The 17,665-nt window shown below is 36.3% G+C and overlaps 1 protein-coding gene and 2 long non-coding RNA genes across 4 annotated transcripts; 2 read left to right on the forward strand and 1 right to left on the reverse strand.

Annotated features, from left to right (window-relative positions):
* Window positions 1-5,519: 5,519 nt before the first annotated feature.
* On the forward strand, window positions 5,520-9,975 carry LOC147521708 (monothiol glutaredoxin-S11-like). Of its 2 annotated transcripts, none has more exons than XM_086583070.1 (4): window positions 5,520-5,936; window positions 6,052-6,112; window positions 6,850-7,941; window positions 8,041-9,975. In XM_086583070.1, the coding sequence occupies exon 4, from the start codon at window positions 8,649-8,651 to the stop codon at window positions 9,843-9,845; it is 1,197 nt and encodes a 398-aa protein (XP_086439196.1). In that variant the 5' UTR covers window positions 5,520-5,936; window positions 6,052-6,112; window positions 6,850-7,941; window positions 8,041-8,648; the 3' UTR covers window positions 9,846-9,975. The 2 variants fall into 2 exon arrangements, with proteins under 2 accessions (XP_086439196.1, XP_086439256.1); XM_086583130.1 differs by having other exon boundaries at window positions 5,520-5,932.
* Window positions 9,976-11,332: 1,357 nt separating this feature from the next.
* Window positions 11,333-13,008, reverse strand: LOC147521709 (uncharacterized). The gene is made up of 2 exons (XR_015208098.1): window positions 12,880-13,008; window positions 11,333-11,892 (listed from the first exon to the last, which is right to left on the reverse strand). It is a non-coding gene; the product is annotated as an uncharacterized LOC147521709 (long non-coding RNA).
* Window positions 13,009-15,113: 2,105 nt separating this feature from the next.
* On the forward strand, window positions 15,114-17,186 carry LOC147521710 (uncharacterized). Its single transcript, XR_015207932.1, has 3 exons — window positions 15,114-15,310; window positions 15,388-15,458; window positions 15,587-17,186. It is a non-coding gene; the product is annotated as an uncharacterized LOC147521710 (long non-coding RNA).
* The last annotated feature ends 479 nt before the right edge of the window (window positions 17,187-17,665 follow it).

Consider the following 17,665-nt stretch of genomic DNA (forward strand, 5'->3'; position numbering starts at 1 on the left):
TTGCCATTTAATATAATCCGACTTTATGAATCTCATTTCCTACTTCAAATTATTTTTCTACAAGTGTTGCTTATGTATATTGCATTGTCTTATTTTTTTCTTTTGCTTTATAAATGTCTAGTCATCGGATAGTGTTCCTCTATCTCATCTCCGCCATCCGATTCTCATGTAAGATGAGCTTTAATTAAAATGTAATACTATAATTGCTCATGCATTATCCAAAAGGTGTTTTTGTACACTATAATCGTAGTAAATTCACTGCCATTTAATGCTAGCTTATATGTATAAATGTATAATATTTACCCACTAACTGTGTTGCATGTGGTCATCCATCTATTCATTTACAATTTGCTTTTATAGAAATGAAATAAAGAATAAAAATAAATAAATAACAATAAGTAGAAGAAAAGAACCCAGATTCAAAATGAACAAATTCAAACTTGAAAGATTTTTCTCGATTCTCAAGAATGAAGGGCAAAGGGATTGATTGAGGAAGATCTTTTGTTCTTATTAGAAGATTATAAGATTAAGATCGTGATTGGATCCCAGATATGTTTGGTAAAAAGAAGAATCTTCTCCTTTGAGAATAATCAAAATGGAGAGATCTTAAATTTGTACGGATTTATTGTACCGGGAAACGAAGTCATAGGCACGAGGTAAATGTGAGCCGGACCGACTACCCTAAGAGCACTCATCCATAAACCGTTATTGGAGAATATCCAACAACGGTTTCCATTGATCACAAAAGGTGGTTCAAGTTAGTGTGATGTCGAGTTTCTCAGCCTAATAATCATTCTTGACCATAAATAGAACAATAGCCGGAGATAATAGAATCAAAACGGGGAGGGGGGTGTTCAAGTTCGACCGCTAAACTCAGAGTTAGCGTCGCAGGCGACTTCTAGCTCAATAAGTCCGAGTCCACGACGGGCTTATCCCCTAGTTTCAAATAAGAAACAAGTGTTTAGCTCGTTGAACTCTAATCAATTGTTTAAAAAAAGGAAAAACAGTAGAAACAACAATAGCGAAACGAACCGGGCCTCTATAAATGTGATAGAAATAGAAACAGTTTTAAAAAGTAGTAACTATATGGGTCAATATAGAGACTGTATTGGAAATTTGGAAGCCTATTTATATATTGTTCTCTTAAATTTAAAGATAGAAAATAATATCAAGGTCCCATTGCTGATGCCCTAATGGGATTGACTTAGTAGCAGGACTTGAATTCAAACTTTCAAAGTAATTAATAAAATGCAAGCATGTGATTTGAAGTCGTGAAGATCGAAGAAGGTGCTAATCTATTTTTAATCAAGTATATAATATGCAAGTGGTATCAAGAAACAATGCTCAACGTGTGAATCCGTTTTCCTATTAAATAAGGATCGCGGTATTGACACCTCTATAAATGGGACTAGCACCCCCTTTGACCAATTCAAAGATACTAGCATTTTCTTTGACCAATTCAAAGGTACTAGCATTTCCTTTGACCAATTCAAATGTACTAGCACCCCTTCATTAAACATACAAAAAACACTAACGGCAAGCAACTGTTGCAGGATTGCACAATCTACGGTATCGGATTGCCGCGATATCTCATATTCCACGGAAGGTGGTTGCCGTGGGTCTTTTTTTATTTTAATTTTTTTTAATAGTCACCGTAAAAAAAGTTAGTTGTTGTGAGATGATTTTGTTTATTAAAATAGAGTCTTTGTTTGTGTTAATTATCAAAACTTTTCTTCATTAATTTGATCACAAAAATTTCTTATAGCATATGAAAATATTTGCTGCGAGATAGTAAAATTATGACTCGATTGTACATTTTTTTGTCATGATTTTGGTGTTGTTCTTAGAGTGTATAAATAAACTTTAAAGAATAAAATGAGATATCCATATGTCGTGTGTGTCCAATACATAAAATTTGAAATGAAAAAAAAAACAAAAAAAATATGCTGTGACAACTGTCTGCCTTGGGATATGGAATCTCACGCCATGGATTGTGCGATCTTGCGGCAACTGCCTACTATAGAACTATGGACATGTGAGGTGTAATAAAGAATAACCATTATTGTTCTGTGGTGGGATTTCTAATTATAAGTGGTCTATGATATTAATAGTTATCGCCCAGCTTCTCACTATCATTGTAGGAACTTTCGCAATTGTCTTTAGATGGCTAACATTGTTTAGCCGGATGGAATTCGAAGAGATAATTGTATCTTTCCTAGATGATGATGAAGAGAGACAAATGGATAAACATTGGGAAAGGGTCGGCGTTTTTTGTAACTCTAATCATGTGGGTGGTCTTGCTAGTTCAGTTGTTGATTGTGTTCCCATCAGTGTTGGTGCGTTACTTTTTTGGTGGATACCGAAAGGATCTATCGGAATATTTTGAGGATCTTCCTCATGAAGGTGTAATCATATTGAATGAGGTTTTTCATAGTGGATGATATAATCATATTGAATGAGGTTTTTCATAGTGAGTCACTAAATCATCTACTGCGTTATCTTTCAAATAAACACCCGTCTCCAAATGTACACCCTTCTCCAAATGTGCATCCCATGGCGATTAAATACCAAGCTCACAATCGTCTTGAAGTGTGTTCTCTTTCAATTGTACTCATAAAAATTGCTCAAGCTTCCATTCCTAAAGTTTGTGAAAGTATACTGAATGTATTTCGTGAAGCCAAGGAAACCATTTTTTTCATTTATGAAGCACTACAACCCAAAAATTCAGAAAATAACAAAAAAATTGCATACGCAAAAGCTTTGTGGGTTCGGGGTGGCTTTAGTTGCCTGCTTCCCAGTGACTTCAGACAGATGTTCAATTTGCTTCTGATTTGGATCCCGATGTGGCCCATGCAATAAGCATCATCACAAAATTGAGGGAAAAATTGTATCCTGGTGCTATGACGTCTCAAGTTGGTCTAATCATAGACTATTTGGATATCAAAAGTTGTTTCTCTGTTCAACAACTATATGCTTCCATAGAGAAATTGTTTGTGGACATGCTGCACGCATTGTTCATTCAACTCCCAACTGCTATCTTTAAAAGTTTGAACGAGAGTCCACCTAAAGAGTTTGAAGAGAGAGTGAGATTTGCCTTGGAATTTCTCATTAAAACTGGTTATTTGGAGGAACGCATTGAATGGATTCCTCCAACATCTAATATTTCAAGAATTATAACCGATGAAACTCCTGATTCGAGATAGATTAAAGCACAATTAGCACGACTTTAAGTGTTTTGGGTGTCAATATTATGAAATAGTCTAAAATTAGGATGTTCTTGAATTATTTGAAATCCCAATTGTAATCAATTAACGATATAATTAGGATTTCAGTACTAGCTAGTTCCCACATTAGGTTTACTGGAATTTGTCTCTTTGAAAACAATCAATGGGTTAGTGTAATTATCCTTTTTGCAGTAACAAAATTACCATTTTCTTTGTTTTCTTTAAAATAGCGTAAAGGGGAAGTTTAAGGGGAGAAAATGAAAAAGAAGATCCTATGATCACAGAGCCAAAATTAGATACAAGAGGAGGACAAAGGTACGGTATCATTAATGGTTCTCTTGATTAGTGTAGCCAAGTCATTTAGGCGCAACTCCACGCATTACTGATGTGAGGTGTGCAGTGATAAAAATAAATTAATAAAACTAAGAGACTCTAAAAATAAATGTTAGATATGATATGAATTATTCATTGTTTGCATAAATCAATTCTATATGACATGAATTCTATATTGAACAACACCCGTCCAAATCATGAATCGTTTGCATAAATCAAGAATCATTTTACATATAGTTGTCATTAAAATACAGACGTTTTGACGTTAAGCAACAAGGAAGTAGCAAAATTAAAATTGTTTCTCTCTAAATTTCATGGTATGTGACAATAGATTATGTTGTATACATTTTCGTCTTTTGCTTGGATAAGGTTGTGTAGGTTCTTCAATGTTTACCAAGAGCTTCTGCTAGAACAACAAATGTCCAAGCTTTCGTAACGTTTCAAATGTTTAACAAAAGGTGATCAATACATACATGAAACCGAGGGGCTTAGATACTTACATCAAAATTTCAAAAGTATCCAAATCAAATAAGAAACAAGTGCTTATCTATTGATCAATTGTTTATTGTTTAAAAAAGAAAAACAGTAGACACAACCACTCTAGTCAAGGCGTTAAGACACACCTAATGCGCAACATTCTATTTGTGCCTTAGGCGCAAGACGCAAGGCATGGTGCGCGCCTGATTAAAGTGAGACACGGAATAATAAAAAAATAGATATAACAAATAAAAAATAAAATAAATATTAAATATGATATGAATTATTATTGATTTGCTTAGCTAGACATTAAAATTAATTCTATGTGATTGTAAATATGAAACTATTGAGCAACACCAATAAAATCCACGAGTCATATCTCTCAATATAATTTAGCTCAACTTTATTCAATAAACTAAAAGGGTGAACAAATCGAATTAAGCCAAAAGAGTTCTTTACGAAATAGACACATGTGATTCAAATTTTGGAATCTCGTAAAACTTCATTTAATCCATCTTTGTGTCTTCTCTCAATCCATATAATTTAACAAAAACTAGTCAAAATTAAACTTAGAGTATACTCCAAGATGAAACTTATTAAATTTGTATAATTTCTTGTACCATACAATAATTTAGATGAGTGTAAATGTGTCACGTATAGCAAAAATTGTAAAAAAACAAAAAATTTGTAAATGTTGATAAGGCACGCGCCTTGTGCCTCAACAAAAATCACAAAAAGTCACACGTTTTATGTTAGCTCCTGCGCCTTAGTCAAGGTGAGGCACTAAAGTGCGCCTCTCTGCGCCTCGCGCCTTAAGCGCGCGTCTTTGCCTTGACTACACTGAATACAACATGAGCCACAGCTAAACTCTCTATTGGGCTTGACTTAGTAGCTCAATAAGTCCGAGTCCAATGACTCCTTATCCCATAAAAAGTGGTGACAAATCCGGCAGTTTTTACCCCTTCAATTTTACTCCCGGTATATAAAAAGTAATTTGAGGGATATAGAGTTCAATTTGGACTAATTGAAGTGGCTCAATATGACATGTGTTCCCACCACAACTTGTTTATTTATTTATAATAATTTTTTGTGAGCCGCCGGATGAAGTGGCGCAAAATGTGGGTTTTCATTGTTCGCCATTGTCTCTACTATTGGACTCGGCCTAAAAGGACTTGAATTCAAACTAATTAAGAAAATGTAAGCACGTGATTTTTTTTTTTTTTTTGTCGATAAGCTACTTTTGTATTCATGGTGTGAACCAAAGGTTACAACGTGATTTGAAGTCGTGAAGATCGAAGAAGGGGCAAATCTATTTTTAATATGCAAGTGGTATCAACTATCAAGAAACAATGCTCAACGTGTTTTCCTATTAAATAAATTGATAGTTGGTAATTTAAAAATACTCGGAATTTCAATAACAAAGTCGGAAAATACATATATATAGTCTGAAGTCTGAACACTGAAATGGACTTGCAGTTTAGCCAAGTAATAATCTGGACCGTCAATCTACATCCTTATTTCTCTCCCTTCAATCTCTCTCTCTCCTCCTCAACTCGCACTCTCCAAATCTAAATTCATGGAAAATCTCTACAAATTTTTATCTATTTATTTCTTCTTTAACAAAGACTTGGTTTTCTTACTCCTCAAATCTCATATCTATAACAGATCATCTTCTCACTCCTAAATTTTCTGACCATGTAATTACCAATATACCCCTGGTGGCGATTCCGATTTCGAAACCGAAATTTCAGAATGCCGAAATATCAATCGGAATTCCAACATTCAAATATTTTATAGCCCCCCATCCCCGTCAGCTCTTCTGTTCACTTTTGTTTTGCTTTCAAAGGTCAACATGTTGGGTTAAGCCTTTATGAAGCTTGCCTAATTCCCAGCGTTAGGTTGGTATGTAATGATATACCGAAGCCATCATTTGTTATTCCATTATTAGGAATGTAGTTTTATGTAGGAACAAACTGATATACTAGGCGTGAAATAATGTCTCTTACCTTTACAACAGGTAACAACAACTCAGAGCGCACTGGAACTTGATCGGAAACTAGCTGATCTAGTCATTCCAGGTAAGATAGTTTGTCAGTTTTTTTCTTCTGTTTTCCATTTTCCTTCTTTCTTTCCTTTGCTTTTCAACTTATATCTGGCAATGTTTTGAAAACCGAACTGGTGATCGAACTGATTTTTTGTTAAAATGGTTCAAACATGGTTCCACTCGGTAGTACCGATTGACGTTTATTTAGTAATTTTTTTAATAATTACAGTAATAAAATGAATAAATACGTGTTTCAATTCAATATTAATTGGTAGTATAAATCAAAATGAATAAATGCATGTTTCAATTCAATATTAATGGGTAGTATAAATCAAAATGAATTTTTTGTGAAAAAAACACATAATAGTATGTCAACTCCCCACATTATCAATTTAAAAAAAAAAAAAAATTATAATAAGAGTGGTCCGGTTTTTTTTTGGTTTAGAACTGAACCGGTTGCCAGCTAGTTCAACCACGGTTTAGTTTAGAACCAAAAACTCTAGTTTTCACCAACCCAAACTGAAAATTTACCGGTTCGATTGGACCCAGTTCAACAACCGGTCCGGCCCGGTTTTCTAAACACTGATATCTGGTTAGCAAGATTCTAGACTTTCCCCTCTGGACTCTGGTTATTTAAGGTTTATTACATGAACAATTATTCAAAATCCACTAATATGTATATATATTCCCCCCCTTGTTTTAATTTCTCTTTAATTTGTTTATGCATTTTTTTCTACTCTTTCTCAGTTTCCTTCGTTATTACTCTTCCAGGAACTAGTTGTTTTCACTGCTTCCCGTAGCTATATTGTTTAACCTAAAATGGTTAAAAATGGGCACTACGATGATACCTAATTAAAACAACCAATGGAAAAGAATACGATTTGGATGATGTATATAGCAATGATTGTTGAACGAGAAGCCACGACCATTTTCATATGAAGAACTTAAGAGTTTTACATTTGAATTCAAGAAGCATGTAGGTCATGGTGGGTTTGGAGACGTGTACCAAGGCAAACTCTTTAACGGTGTGAAAATAGCTGTTAAGGTTTTAAAAGAGAATACAAAGGATGTTATGAGAAAACAATTCATGGCGGAAGTGAGCACCATGGGTAGAACCTTCCATCCAAATCTAGTCAAACTGTATGGGTATTGTTTTAATGCCAATACCAAAGCACTTGTTTACGAGTACGTGGAACACGGATCATTGGATAAGATTTTGTTTAAAAATGACCCTGAAGTAGAATGGGAGAAGTTGTATGGTATTGCAATTGAGATAGCATACGGGCTCTCCTATTTGCATGAGCATTGTCGTCCACAAATAATTCATTATGACATAAAGCCTGATAATGTGCTTATAGACTCAAATTTTTCTCCGAAGATTATAGATTTTGGAATGGCCAGGCACTCAAATCAGGCCGAACAATCGTCGTACAGAGGGACCAGTGGTTATGCTGCCCCAGAGGTTGGAAAGGGACGACATGTGACTTACAAAAGTGATATTTATAGCTTTGGAATGATGATGTTTGAATTTTTGAGGAGGAAAAGAAATTCTCAAGGCCCAGGGTGGTTTCCAGGAGAAGTTGGTGAAAGAGTTGAGAATGACGATCTAAATGAAATCATTTTGGTTTGTGGCATTAAGGAAAGTGATAAAGAAAATGCAGAGAGATTATGCCTACTTGCACTATGGTGTACTCAGCAAAATCACCTAAGAAGGCCTGACATGAGCAGTGTTGTGAAAATGCTCCAGGGTGAAATACCTCTTCGGAAGCCACCCAACCCGTTTCCTTTTTACGACTCCTCACCTCAAAGTAGCATGTTTGATGCTCGACCGCTCCCAAAATTCTCTCCTGCCTTTAGTCATGGGTAAGTATCATTACGTAGCTGTGAGATATTTCTGAAACTAGTATATTTGTGTAATTGTATACATTTTTTCCCCCAGTAACTTAGCTCTCTTTCTTCCAGCCTGCCTGAAAGCTCTCTTACCCACAAAGAATCTGGTTCCAGTTCTGCATCCAGACCAGCTTCTAAGAACAGTCCGGAAAGAAAGAGCGACGAAACTGATTTGTTCGACACCCGTCCAGAGCAAAATACATCGGTTCAAACAGGACAGAAAGAAGTACGTTTTGAGGTTTCTGATTCTTTTGATTCTTCAAAACCCGGAAATGAAGGAGAACCCAGAAGTAGCAAAGCAAATGCATCTGCTCGGAGAGAGCTGAGTGAACAGTTAAAAAAGGTTTCCGTTTCTGCAAAATCCAGAAGTAGTCCAGAGCAAAATACATCGGTTCAAACAAAACAGAAAGAAGTACGTTTTTGAGGTTTCTGATTCTTTTGATTCTTCAAAACCCGGAAATGAAGGAGAACCCAGAAGTAGCAAAGCAAATGCATCTGCTCGGAGAGAGCTGAGTGAACAGTTAAAAAAGGTTTCCATTTCTGCAAAATCCAGAAGTACTGAATCCTTGCTCAAATCACTCGAAAAACAATGTCCTCCTGGAGGTGAAAATTCTGTTATTGTCTACACAACAACAGGGGGAAACAGAGAACCTTTTAAAGATTCTAACAAAATCCGTTCAATGCTCCAGTCGCATCATATACAAATGTTTGAGCGAGACATTTACAAGGATGCACTCTTTAGGGAGCAACTGAAGGGGTTAATGGGGTACATAAAGGTTCCTTTAATGTTTGTGAAAGGAAGGTTGGTTGGTGGAGTTGATGAAGTTATGGTAATGGAAGAAAACGGCGACTTGGGTATTTTGTTTGATGGGATTCCGAAGTTGCAAGAACAGGCGAAGACGAAGCCAATTCCAAGAGAGCCCAGAAGTAGCAAAGCAAATGCATCAATTCTGAGAGAGCCGAGTGAACAGTTAAAGAAGGTTTCTATTTCTCCGAAACCCAGAGGCAGTGAATCCTTGCTCGAATCACTCGAAAAACGATGTCCTCCTGGAGGTGGAAATTCCGTTATTCTCTACACAACAACAGGGGGGGACAGAGAACCTTTTAAAGATTCTAACAAAGTCCGTTCAATGCTACGGTCTCATTATATACAGATGTTTGAGCGAGACATTTTCAAGGATGCACTCTCTAGGGAGCAACTGAAGGAGTTAATGGGGTACATAAAGGTTCCTTTATTGTTTGTGAAAGGAAGGTTGGTTGGTGGAGCTGATGAAGTTATGGTAATGGAAGAAAACGGTGACCTGGGTATTTTGTTTGATGGGATTCCGAAGTTGCAAGAACAGGCAAAGACGAAGCCAATTCCAAGAGAGCCGAGTGAACAGTTAAAGAAGGTTTCTATTTCTCCGAAACCCAGAAGTAGTGAATCCTTGCTCAAATCACTCGAAAAACGATGTCCTCCTGGAGGTGGAAATTCCGTTATTGTCTACACAACAACAGGAGGGAACAGAGAACCTTTTAAAGATTCTAACAAAGTCCGTTCAGTGCTACAGTCGCATTATATACAGATGTTTGAGCGAGACATTTTCAATGATGCACTCTTTAGGGAGCAACTGAAGGAGTTAATGGGGTACATAAAGGTTCCTTTATTGTTTGTGAAAGGAAGGTTGGTTGGTGGAGCTGATGAAGTGTCGGAAATGGAAGAAAACGGCGACTTAGATATTTTGTTTGATGGGATTCCGAAGTTGCACAAACGGGAAAAGACGAAACCAATGGAAAAAGCGCCAAGAAGTAGTGGTGCAGTAAATACACCAATTCAATGGGATTCCCAAGATGTACCAATAAGAAGACTCGGCAGGAGCGGCAGGAGAGAAATCTGATGATGAGTTGGGTTTAACTTTATTTCATTAATGTTACATTGATTAGGGTTTCTCCGGTTGAACTCCGTTTGTAGTAATAACATGTGGATTGTCATGTTTCTTGTATGAAGTACATTTTTCTTTTCTGAAACTCTCATGTATAATGTTGTCAAAGTGCAGCTGTAACATAGTTAATTTTTAAAGAGAGAACTGTGGGAGGAGGAGAGCTATCGAAGAGTGAGTAAGTCTCAATGGCGCACTGCAACAAGAAGAAGACTTCAGTGTTACTTGCACTCCTGATGTGCTTCAATCATATTTTGGATTGGGATCTGGTTCGACCAGTTAGCATCATTGATAAAATTGAGGACAAATGTCTGGTAATATATGGTCTCTTATTTTGTTCATCGTGGATTTCATTGATTCAAAAAGCTGCTTATCGATCTGAAATCCTATGCTTCTATTAAAAAGATGTTTTCAGGGACCTGTTGTGCTCATTACTCGCTGCTTCCTCTCCCTGCTCTTTACTTACCAAGACTACTTAACTCCCTAATTTTGTGGGGTTACAGAGGTGTCAGATGCTTCAGGAGGGAAAGGTAGTAGTTGCCTACCTAGAGAGAGCACCCTGGCACTGAGCCAATATAACAACAGCCATCAGAAGTCTGCTAGGGCAATTTACTTTTCAATTTTGATTCATGTTTATAGGGAGGCTAATTGAGCAGCAGGCTTGATGGTTTCATGAGGTACGGAACATGTTACAGAGGTTTTTGTACCTCCCCTGAGCTCACCTCTTATGACAATTGTAGAGGAGGACAAAATTGAATGTGTTTATTTAAGATATTAATGAAGGTTGAGGTCTCCTTAACCTCAAATTCAATAAAAAAAACTCCCTAATCTTGTTTTTTTAAAGTTTGAATAGGTACTAGGTACAGCCGAAGAGTTTGAAGAGAGTAAGACTTTCCCTGGAATTTGTCATTAAAGCTGGATGACCTTTAATTTGGACGATCAAGTACAGTGAACTCCGCCAGTATCTAGTATTTCAAGAACTACAACCATGAAGCTCCTCGTTTGAGAGAGATTACAAGTCCACTGGCAAGACTTAGGGAGGTTGTTCTGTGTGGCAATGGCGAATGGGAAGTTTATGTGCTCATGGTGATCTTAATCACGCTGTAGGAGTAGCTAACTGTAATTTTCCCATCATTGAAGTTGATATGATAATTTAAGTTGGATTGTTCAAGATACTTATTAGCTTCCAACCTTAAAAAGAACCTGTCTATGCTACCATGTAAATTTGGTAGACTTAGATTAGAGAGCACTTGCAAATGTGGTCATCAAATCGCAAGGATACAATCGACTGCTGATAATTGAAGACACTCGACAACAACACAGGACATTAGATGATGATATAAGCGTGTGTGCTAGATGATAATATTTCGACGGGAGAGTAGGCACTTGTTTATTCTGCAACACTTTAAGAGCGTGTGAGCACAAAATACTAGTAAATTCAAATATTTTGCAACTACAATGAACTAAATTATCCAAGGAGTTAAATGTAACACTGCGGACACAAAAATGGCGGCCATAAGATGAAATCTTATATTTTGATAGTGTTCCATCTTCCTCTATGGGTTGTTGAAAAATATTCAAACACTCGAGAACTTGTTCCTGGAAACGCTTGAAGATGCTATTGTAAACTTTTCACTTGCTTCCTTTTCAACCTTCCACCTTGATTTCAGTACTGGTTTTGTTTGCCTTGAAGCAAAATCTTCATAAATCTCCTACTCGCGCCTATCTAATACTGCTTCCCCATATTTAATGGCAAATTCATTTAAAGGCGTAGTTTTTTTGAAATACTTCTTGAAGTATCTATTCATACTCTCACTTCTTTGGGTAGTTGTGATACCTGCACAAAAGTATTCCCGCCCATATACAAGTGTCCACTTTGTTTTCAACTCAAATAAATTTAGTAGCCACTTATTTTCCTCCAAATTGTATTCCTTAAGCAATAGATCCCAACAAAGTTCAAATTCTTCCACTGTCTCATTATTGCATGTATATACAATCCTTGAAGCTTGTCACAAAAGAAAGAAGCTCGTTTAAAATGTTTACCGGCATTTAAATAAATGTGCCATGAGCAAAGGCGATGGTTCGAATTTGGAAATACATAAGCAATTGCATTTGCTATAGCTTGAGCTTGATCAGTGAAAATAGTTTTGGGATGCTAACCGTTCATTGCTTCCAGAAATGCCTCGAATAACCATATAAATGACTCAGTAGTTTCATCTAAAAGTAATCCACAACCAAATAACACAGATTGCCCATGATAGTTAATTCCAACAAAAAGAGCATATAGTAAGTCATACCCATTTGTTCTGTAGGTGGTGTCGAAACACATAACATCATCCTGAAGTCCAACTGTGACTCGCGCGTCGGACCAAAAACAACATGATAGCTGGTCTTTCTCATTAGTTTTGTCGAATAGAAAAAAATGGGTTCTTAGTTTTCATATGGAAGTAGTTAACCAGATTTTGTGCCTTCTTTCTTGTAAATTTTCCTACGATGTCTTTGTGTATAGTTATTGCAATCTATTTTGATAAAATTAATGTTTTGGTATCCTCCAGCTTCTTTACGCATATATGAATGTATTTTTGATGCTCCTATTCCAGGATTTCCAGCTTTATACATATATACTACTAATAACACCACCCAGCATCTGTTACTTTCCGTTGCCACCTCAACTTATGAACTTCAGAATATTTTGCAAGATCATGGTTATGCACTTCCTCAAATTTCATCAATTTATATTTTGCATCGTCTTGTAATTTAATTACAAAACATGTTTTACAACCAACTCGGATTAAGGGTCGAGGTTTTTTCGGTAAACTCTCACGGGAATGTTTTCTACGAGTACCTTCCTTCGAGCAACATATTTCCCTCTGTAAATTTTTTTTATCTTTACGTGAAGTGGAAGTATTGTTTATCCTAATGCTAAACCCCTTGCGTCTAGCATATGCATTCTAAAAATCATAAATTTCACTTGTTGATCAGAATAACATACCAACTTTCGGTTCCTCACCCCATAACAGCTCCATGTCATCGTCGTCTATTGTTCCGGGGTGATCGTCCACCTTCGGCTTATCATCCTCACTTGAACTCGAGTCTAATATGAAAATGTGATCACTTGGATATAATGAAACAAGTACAGACACAATTAATCAAGTACAGTGACATGGATTAAAAATAAATAAATCAAAACTAGCAATAAATAATGGAGGGGGTTTGAGAAACTTTTCTTACCTTACATTAGTGATGCAAATAATTTTTTAACTACTCTCTCCAATGAAACAAGGATTTACTATTTTGTTTTGGGATTTCTTATCATAAATATTGGTTTATTCATTCTATTATATAAGGATTTTTCTTGCGTGTGAACAGAGAACAAAACTAAAGATGAGGGAATAATGGGGGTTATGGAAACACAAATATAAAAAGAGCATGTCTTCAGTCATGGATGTATCGTCTTGCTTGAGATGTATGGGCATTTGGATCGTACTTTTGATGCAATAGTCTGCAACTGTGGATGAGTGGCCCATATGTGAGGGCACACCATACATCATGGGCACAGTAGATTTAGCCATATAAAAACTTTGGTGGAAAAAAAAAGTAGAATGTTTTGGAGAGAAAATATTTAGTTAGATTTTAATTAACTTTAGTTAATCAATAATAATGAGATTATAGATGTGCAATGCGATGAGCTTAGGAGGCGCTCCTAGGCGATTAGGAGCCAATTTTTTCTCATGATTATACGTGTGTTTGCCAATGGCACCATAATTTGCCACGCCTATTAAGGATCCTGAATATAGTAGGGCCCGCTCTAAATTTTATGTTTTAGTTAGGACTGATTTACATTTGAAATAATTTCATAATGGCCGATGTTAAAATCACAACGTGAAAGAAGAACCAGTCTGTTTTTCTTCAAGGGATAATATGGAGTTATGGACAACATAATCGACATTTAATGGTAAGTTGTCTGATGTAGAACAGTAGAAGCACAGAGAACCTTGTGTATGTGTATAAATTAGCTGCGTGTGAACATGAGAACAGGACTTGGGTATTGTCCAGATCCAGTATGGGCAGTCTAGACTCTAGAGTATTTCTTTGGTAGGTGATGACTACTATACGTACATCGTTCCAGCAAACAAGTCTGCAACCATTTGACTTTCATGGCTCAAATTTTTAATCCATTGGCTTGGTATCATATCGTATTCCATACCAATTATTTAAATCAACAATATCTATAACGTGAGTGCAAGAAAGTTGAACATTTCAAATGTGCATAGACTAGATAACTAAATTTAAGGTTCTGAGTAACGCAATAAAACCATGTGAAGTAGGAATTATAAATTTTTAATCAAGTATATGATCTGTGACAAATAATAATGTCTATAAGCAGGAGAATCCGTTGTATTAACTATTAAGAAACAATGCTCAATGTGTGAATCCGTTGACTTGAGAAGTCGTCTTGTGCTTGGTAGACTATTAATAAGAGCCACCTTAATCATCACTGTTAATGGACTTAGAGCAAGTCCAATGGAAAGCTGTTAAATTGGGCTGTTAAAACTTAAAAGTGCCACATAACTGTCACATAGGTTTTTTAGCTTTTTTAGCTTGTCTAGTCAAATTTGGCTCTCCAAAAAAAAAACCAATCTAATTGTGTTTTCTATTTTAAAGTGCTAAATAATACGGACGGCATAGTTTCTGCCGTCCGTCCATTATTTTTTGAAATTTTTAGACGGATGGCACGGTTTCTGCCGTCCGTCGAAATTTAACATACAGACGGTAGAAACTATGTCGTCCGTCTCCCGAACTTATTATAGCAGCTGCTAACAAAGGTCTTAACTTTGGTTGGGTTTTTTACTCTTAAATTTAAGACCCTTTTAGTAGTCCCATTAAAATGATATTTTTGTGGTTGGGGTGTTATATTTGCATTTAGCATTCCATATAGCCCCATAGGACTTGCTCTTAAGTGTTCATCAAAATTACGAAAGAAAACTTAACTGGTTACTGGTGACAGCTGTAGAGGCCCTTTAATGAGTGTTAATTAATTGGTGTAAACTGTTCATCAAATGACCAATTAAAAAGTAAAAAAGAAGGGAAAATAAAAATAAAAATTATAAACTGAAGTGGACGTTGAAAAATGAGAACAATGCTTAGTTGGCTTAGGAGGTGAGATGGGGCCATCACCATCTGTCCAGACTGGACTGTAAGGGTGAGCGTAAGATGTGAACCCATACAATAATTGACTTGACTTGACTTGACTTGAAGAAGTCGTCCGCTGTTTGGTATAAACAATCCATTATAAAATGGTGATTGGTCCATTGAACTTGTCATTCCGATGAGTTTATGTAACATTTAGTGCTCAAGCTAAGAGTTGAAATATACATAATTATAGACTGAGACTCGATATATAGAGTGACCGATCGAATTTGGTATGCATCCGATCCTTCCATCTCTTGTTAATCTATATGAAATTTAAGTGTGTATGAACATTGCAACTCTTTTACAGGTGCAAAGAAACGAGGACAGACTTCGTTACGACCTTGACTGAGAACTAGTTGGCCCAGTTTTTCATTACAGGTAAGTAAGCTTGTTCTGCTTCCTTGACATACTTTTGGAAGATTTCTATTACAATTGTTATATGAATTATTTTAGTTAGCTAATATATATAACCTCATCAGTTTCACTTTTATGTTTTATTTTTTCAGCTCGAGCTCGATCTTTAAGTGTACGAATATTGTATCACCTGATGGCTGATATCATGGACGATTCTAGTTATCTCAAACAAAACTTCGAAACTTTGGAAAGGAAATGGCTAATCTGAATGCTTTAAAGGACGTTCGGGCGAAAAGGGGAGCACCAAATAGAAACGTGGCTTAAAAAAGTGAGAGAGGAAGACCAAAAGGTGGAAGGAATGCGAAATAAGGTAAACTATATTCCTGATGGTGTATTTAATATTAAAGCTAGGAAAAAGCTTAACACGAAAGTGGTTGATAGTTATAAGCTTGTGAAAGATTTAATAAAAATGGCCGGAGAAATATCAGACACAATCGAAAGGTTCAGGATTGAAGTGGCAACAGAGAAAACACTGCAATTTTCTCCTTGGCAGCTTAGGAGCTATACATCCAATTTAGCATATATAGTAGGTACTGGTGAGTCTGGAATTGTTTACAGAGGTAAGTTCCCTAATGGTACACAAATAGCCGTAAAGATACTGAAAGCAGACGGCATGAAAGATGAAATGGAAAACATTTCATGTCTGAAGTCAGAACAATGGGCAAAACTTATCATCGGAACCTGGTTAAACTCTATGGTTTTTGCTTTGATCCCCAAATGAAAGCACTTGTTTACGAATTTGTGGAGAAAGCAAGTTCTTTAGATAAGATTTTATTTGAGAACGACCGAGACCTAACATGGGGGTCATTATATGGTATTGCAATCGAGACAGCAAAGGGGATCTCTTATTTGCACGAGAACTGCCACCAGCGAATGGTTCACCGTGACATAAATCCTGGGAATGTGCTCGTCGACTCAAAACTTTGTCCTAAGATGACTGATTTTGGGTTGGCTAAGCTTTGTAGATTGGATACAAGTCAGGTCAGCTTGACTGGATTCAGAGAAATACGTACTTATGATGCTCCAGAAGTGCGTGCGGGATCAACGATAATAAATTATAAATGTGATGTTTACAGCTTTGGCATGATGATGTTTGAAATCCTTAGGAGGAAGAGAAATACTGATGGCCAAAACCCATTTCGAGCAAAAGTTTTGGAGATGTTTGAGAAAGGGCAGCTAGAAGAAGTTCTAAAAGAATGTGACATTGAGGAGAACGATATGGTGAGTGCTAAGATATTAGCTACAGTTGCATTATTCTGTACCCATGAGAAGGCCCAAGATAGACCGTACATGAGCACTGTGGTGAATGTTCTGCTTGGAGAAAAACAACTTCCTCTCCGTCCAAATCTGTTTTGTTTGTCTACTGGGCCATCACGTTCAGGCTCCTCGGTAGCTCCTCGTGGTTCTGCAAGAACTAGTGCACCACTCCCTCACCGATCTATTTAAAAGTCTGTCTTTTTTTTTTTTTCCTTTTTTTTTGGAAAATGTTTCTCCTGCAATTGTTGTACGGTACCACCATTAGCTATGAGATTTTTCTTTCTGAAATTGGTTTTTGGCTCAATTGAGAACTTGTAATGTTTGTGAAGCCAGTTTGGTTTGGTGTGAGTAATGTAATAAAACAGAAAAGCGGATTGAATTATATGAGAAAATATGAATACTTGCAGCTTCTTTGCGAGTCTGCTTTTTTACTAATGTAGTTTGTCTCTTAGTTCCAAAGTTGAAGATTTGCGTCATTGTATTTATTATGTTCTTCGTCATTCTTATGTCTTTTCTATTGGAAACTTTAAAGAACTCCCTAAAATGTAGTTTAGATGTTCCTGTATGGTCATTTGTGGATGTCTTGAAGTTCTACTTGCTTCCAACCTTAAAGCTGGAAAACCTGTCTGTATTACTACGTAAATTTGGTAGACTTAGGTTAGAGCACTAGCAAATTTGGTCAAATCGCCAAGAAGACACTCAGACAACAACACAACACGTACATTAGCTGATGATACAAGCTGTGTGCTAGATATGATTATACAAGTGTGTTTGAACTATTGATTTATGTAATTGAAAGCAAACAATTAGGTTTACTGCGAAACCTAGAAATCAAATTATTTTGACAGGTCAACATAAAAGAAGAATATAGTAATATTGAGTTCAGTAGACAAAGATATAGTTTGGAGAGGACA

Source organism: Coptis chinensis, chromosome 1 (assembly GCF_015680905.1).
Source record: "Coptis chinensis isolate HL-2020 chromosome 1, ASM1568090v1, whole genome shotgun sequence".
In the NCBI taxonomy this organism is placed as follows: Eukaryota; Viridiplantae; Streptophyta; class Magnoliopsida; order Ranunculales; family Ranunculaceae; genus Coptis; species Coptis chinensis.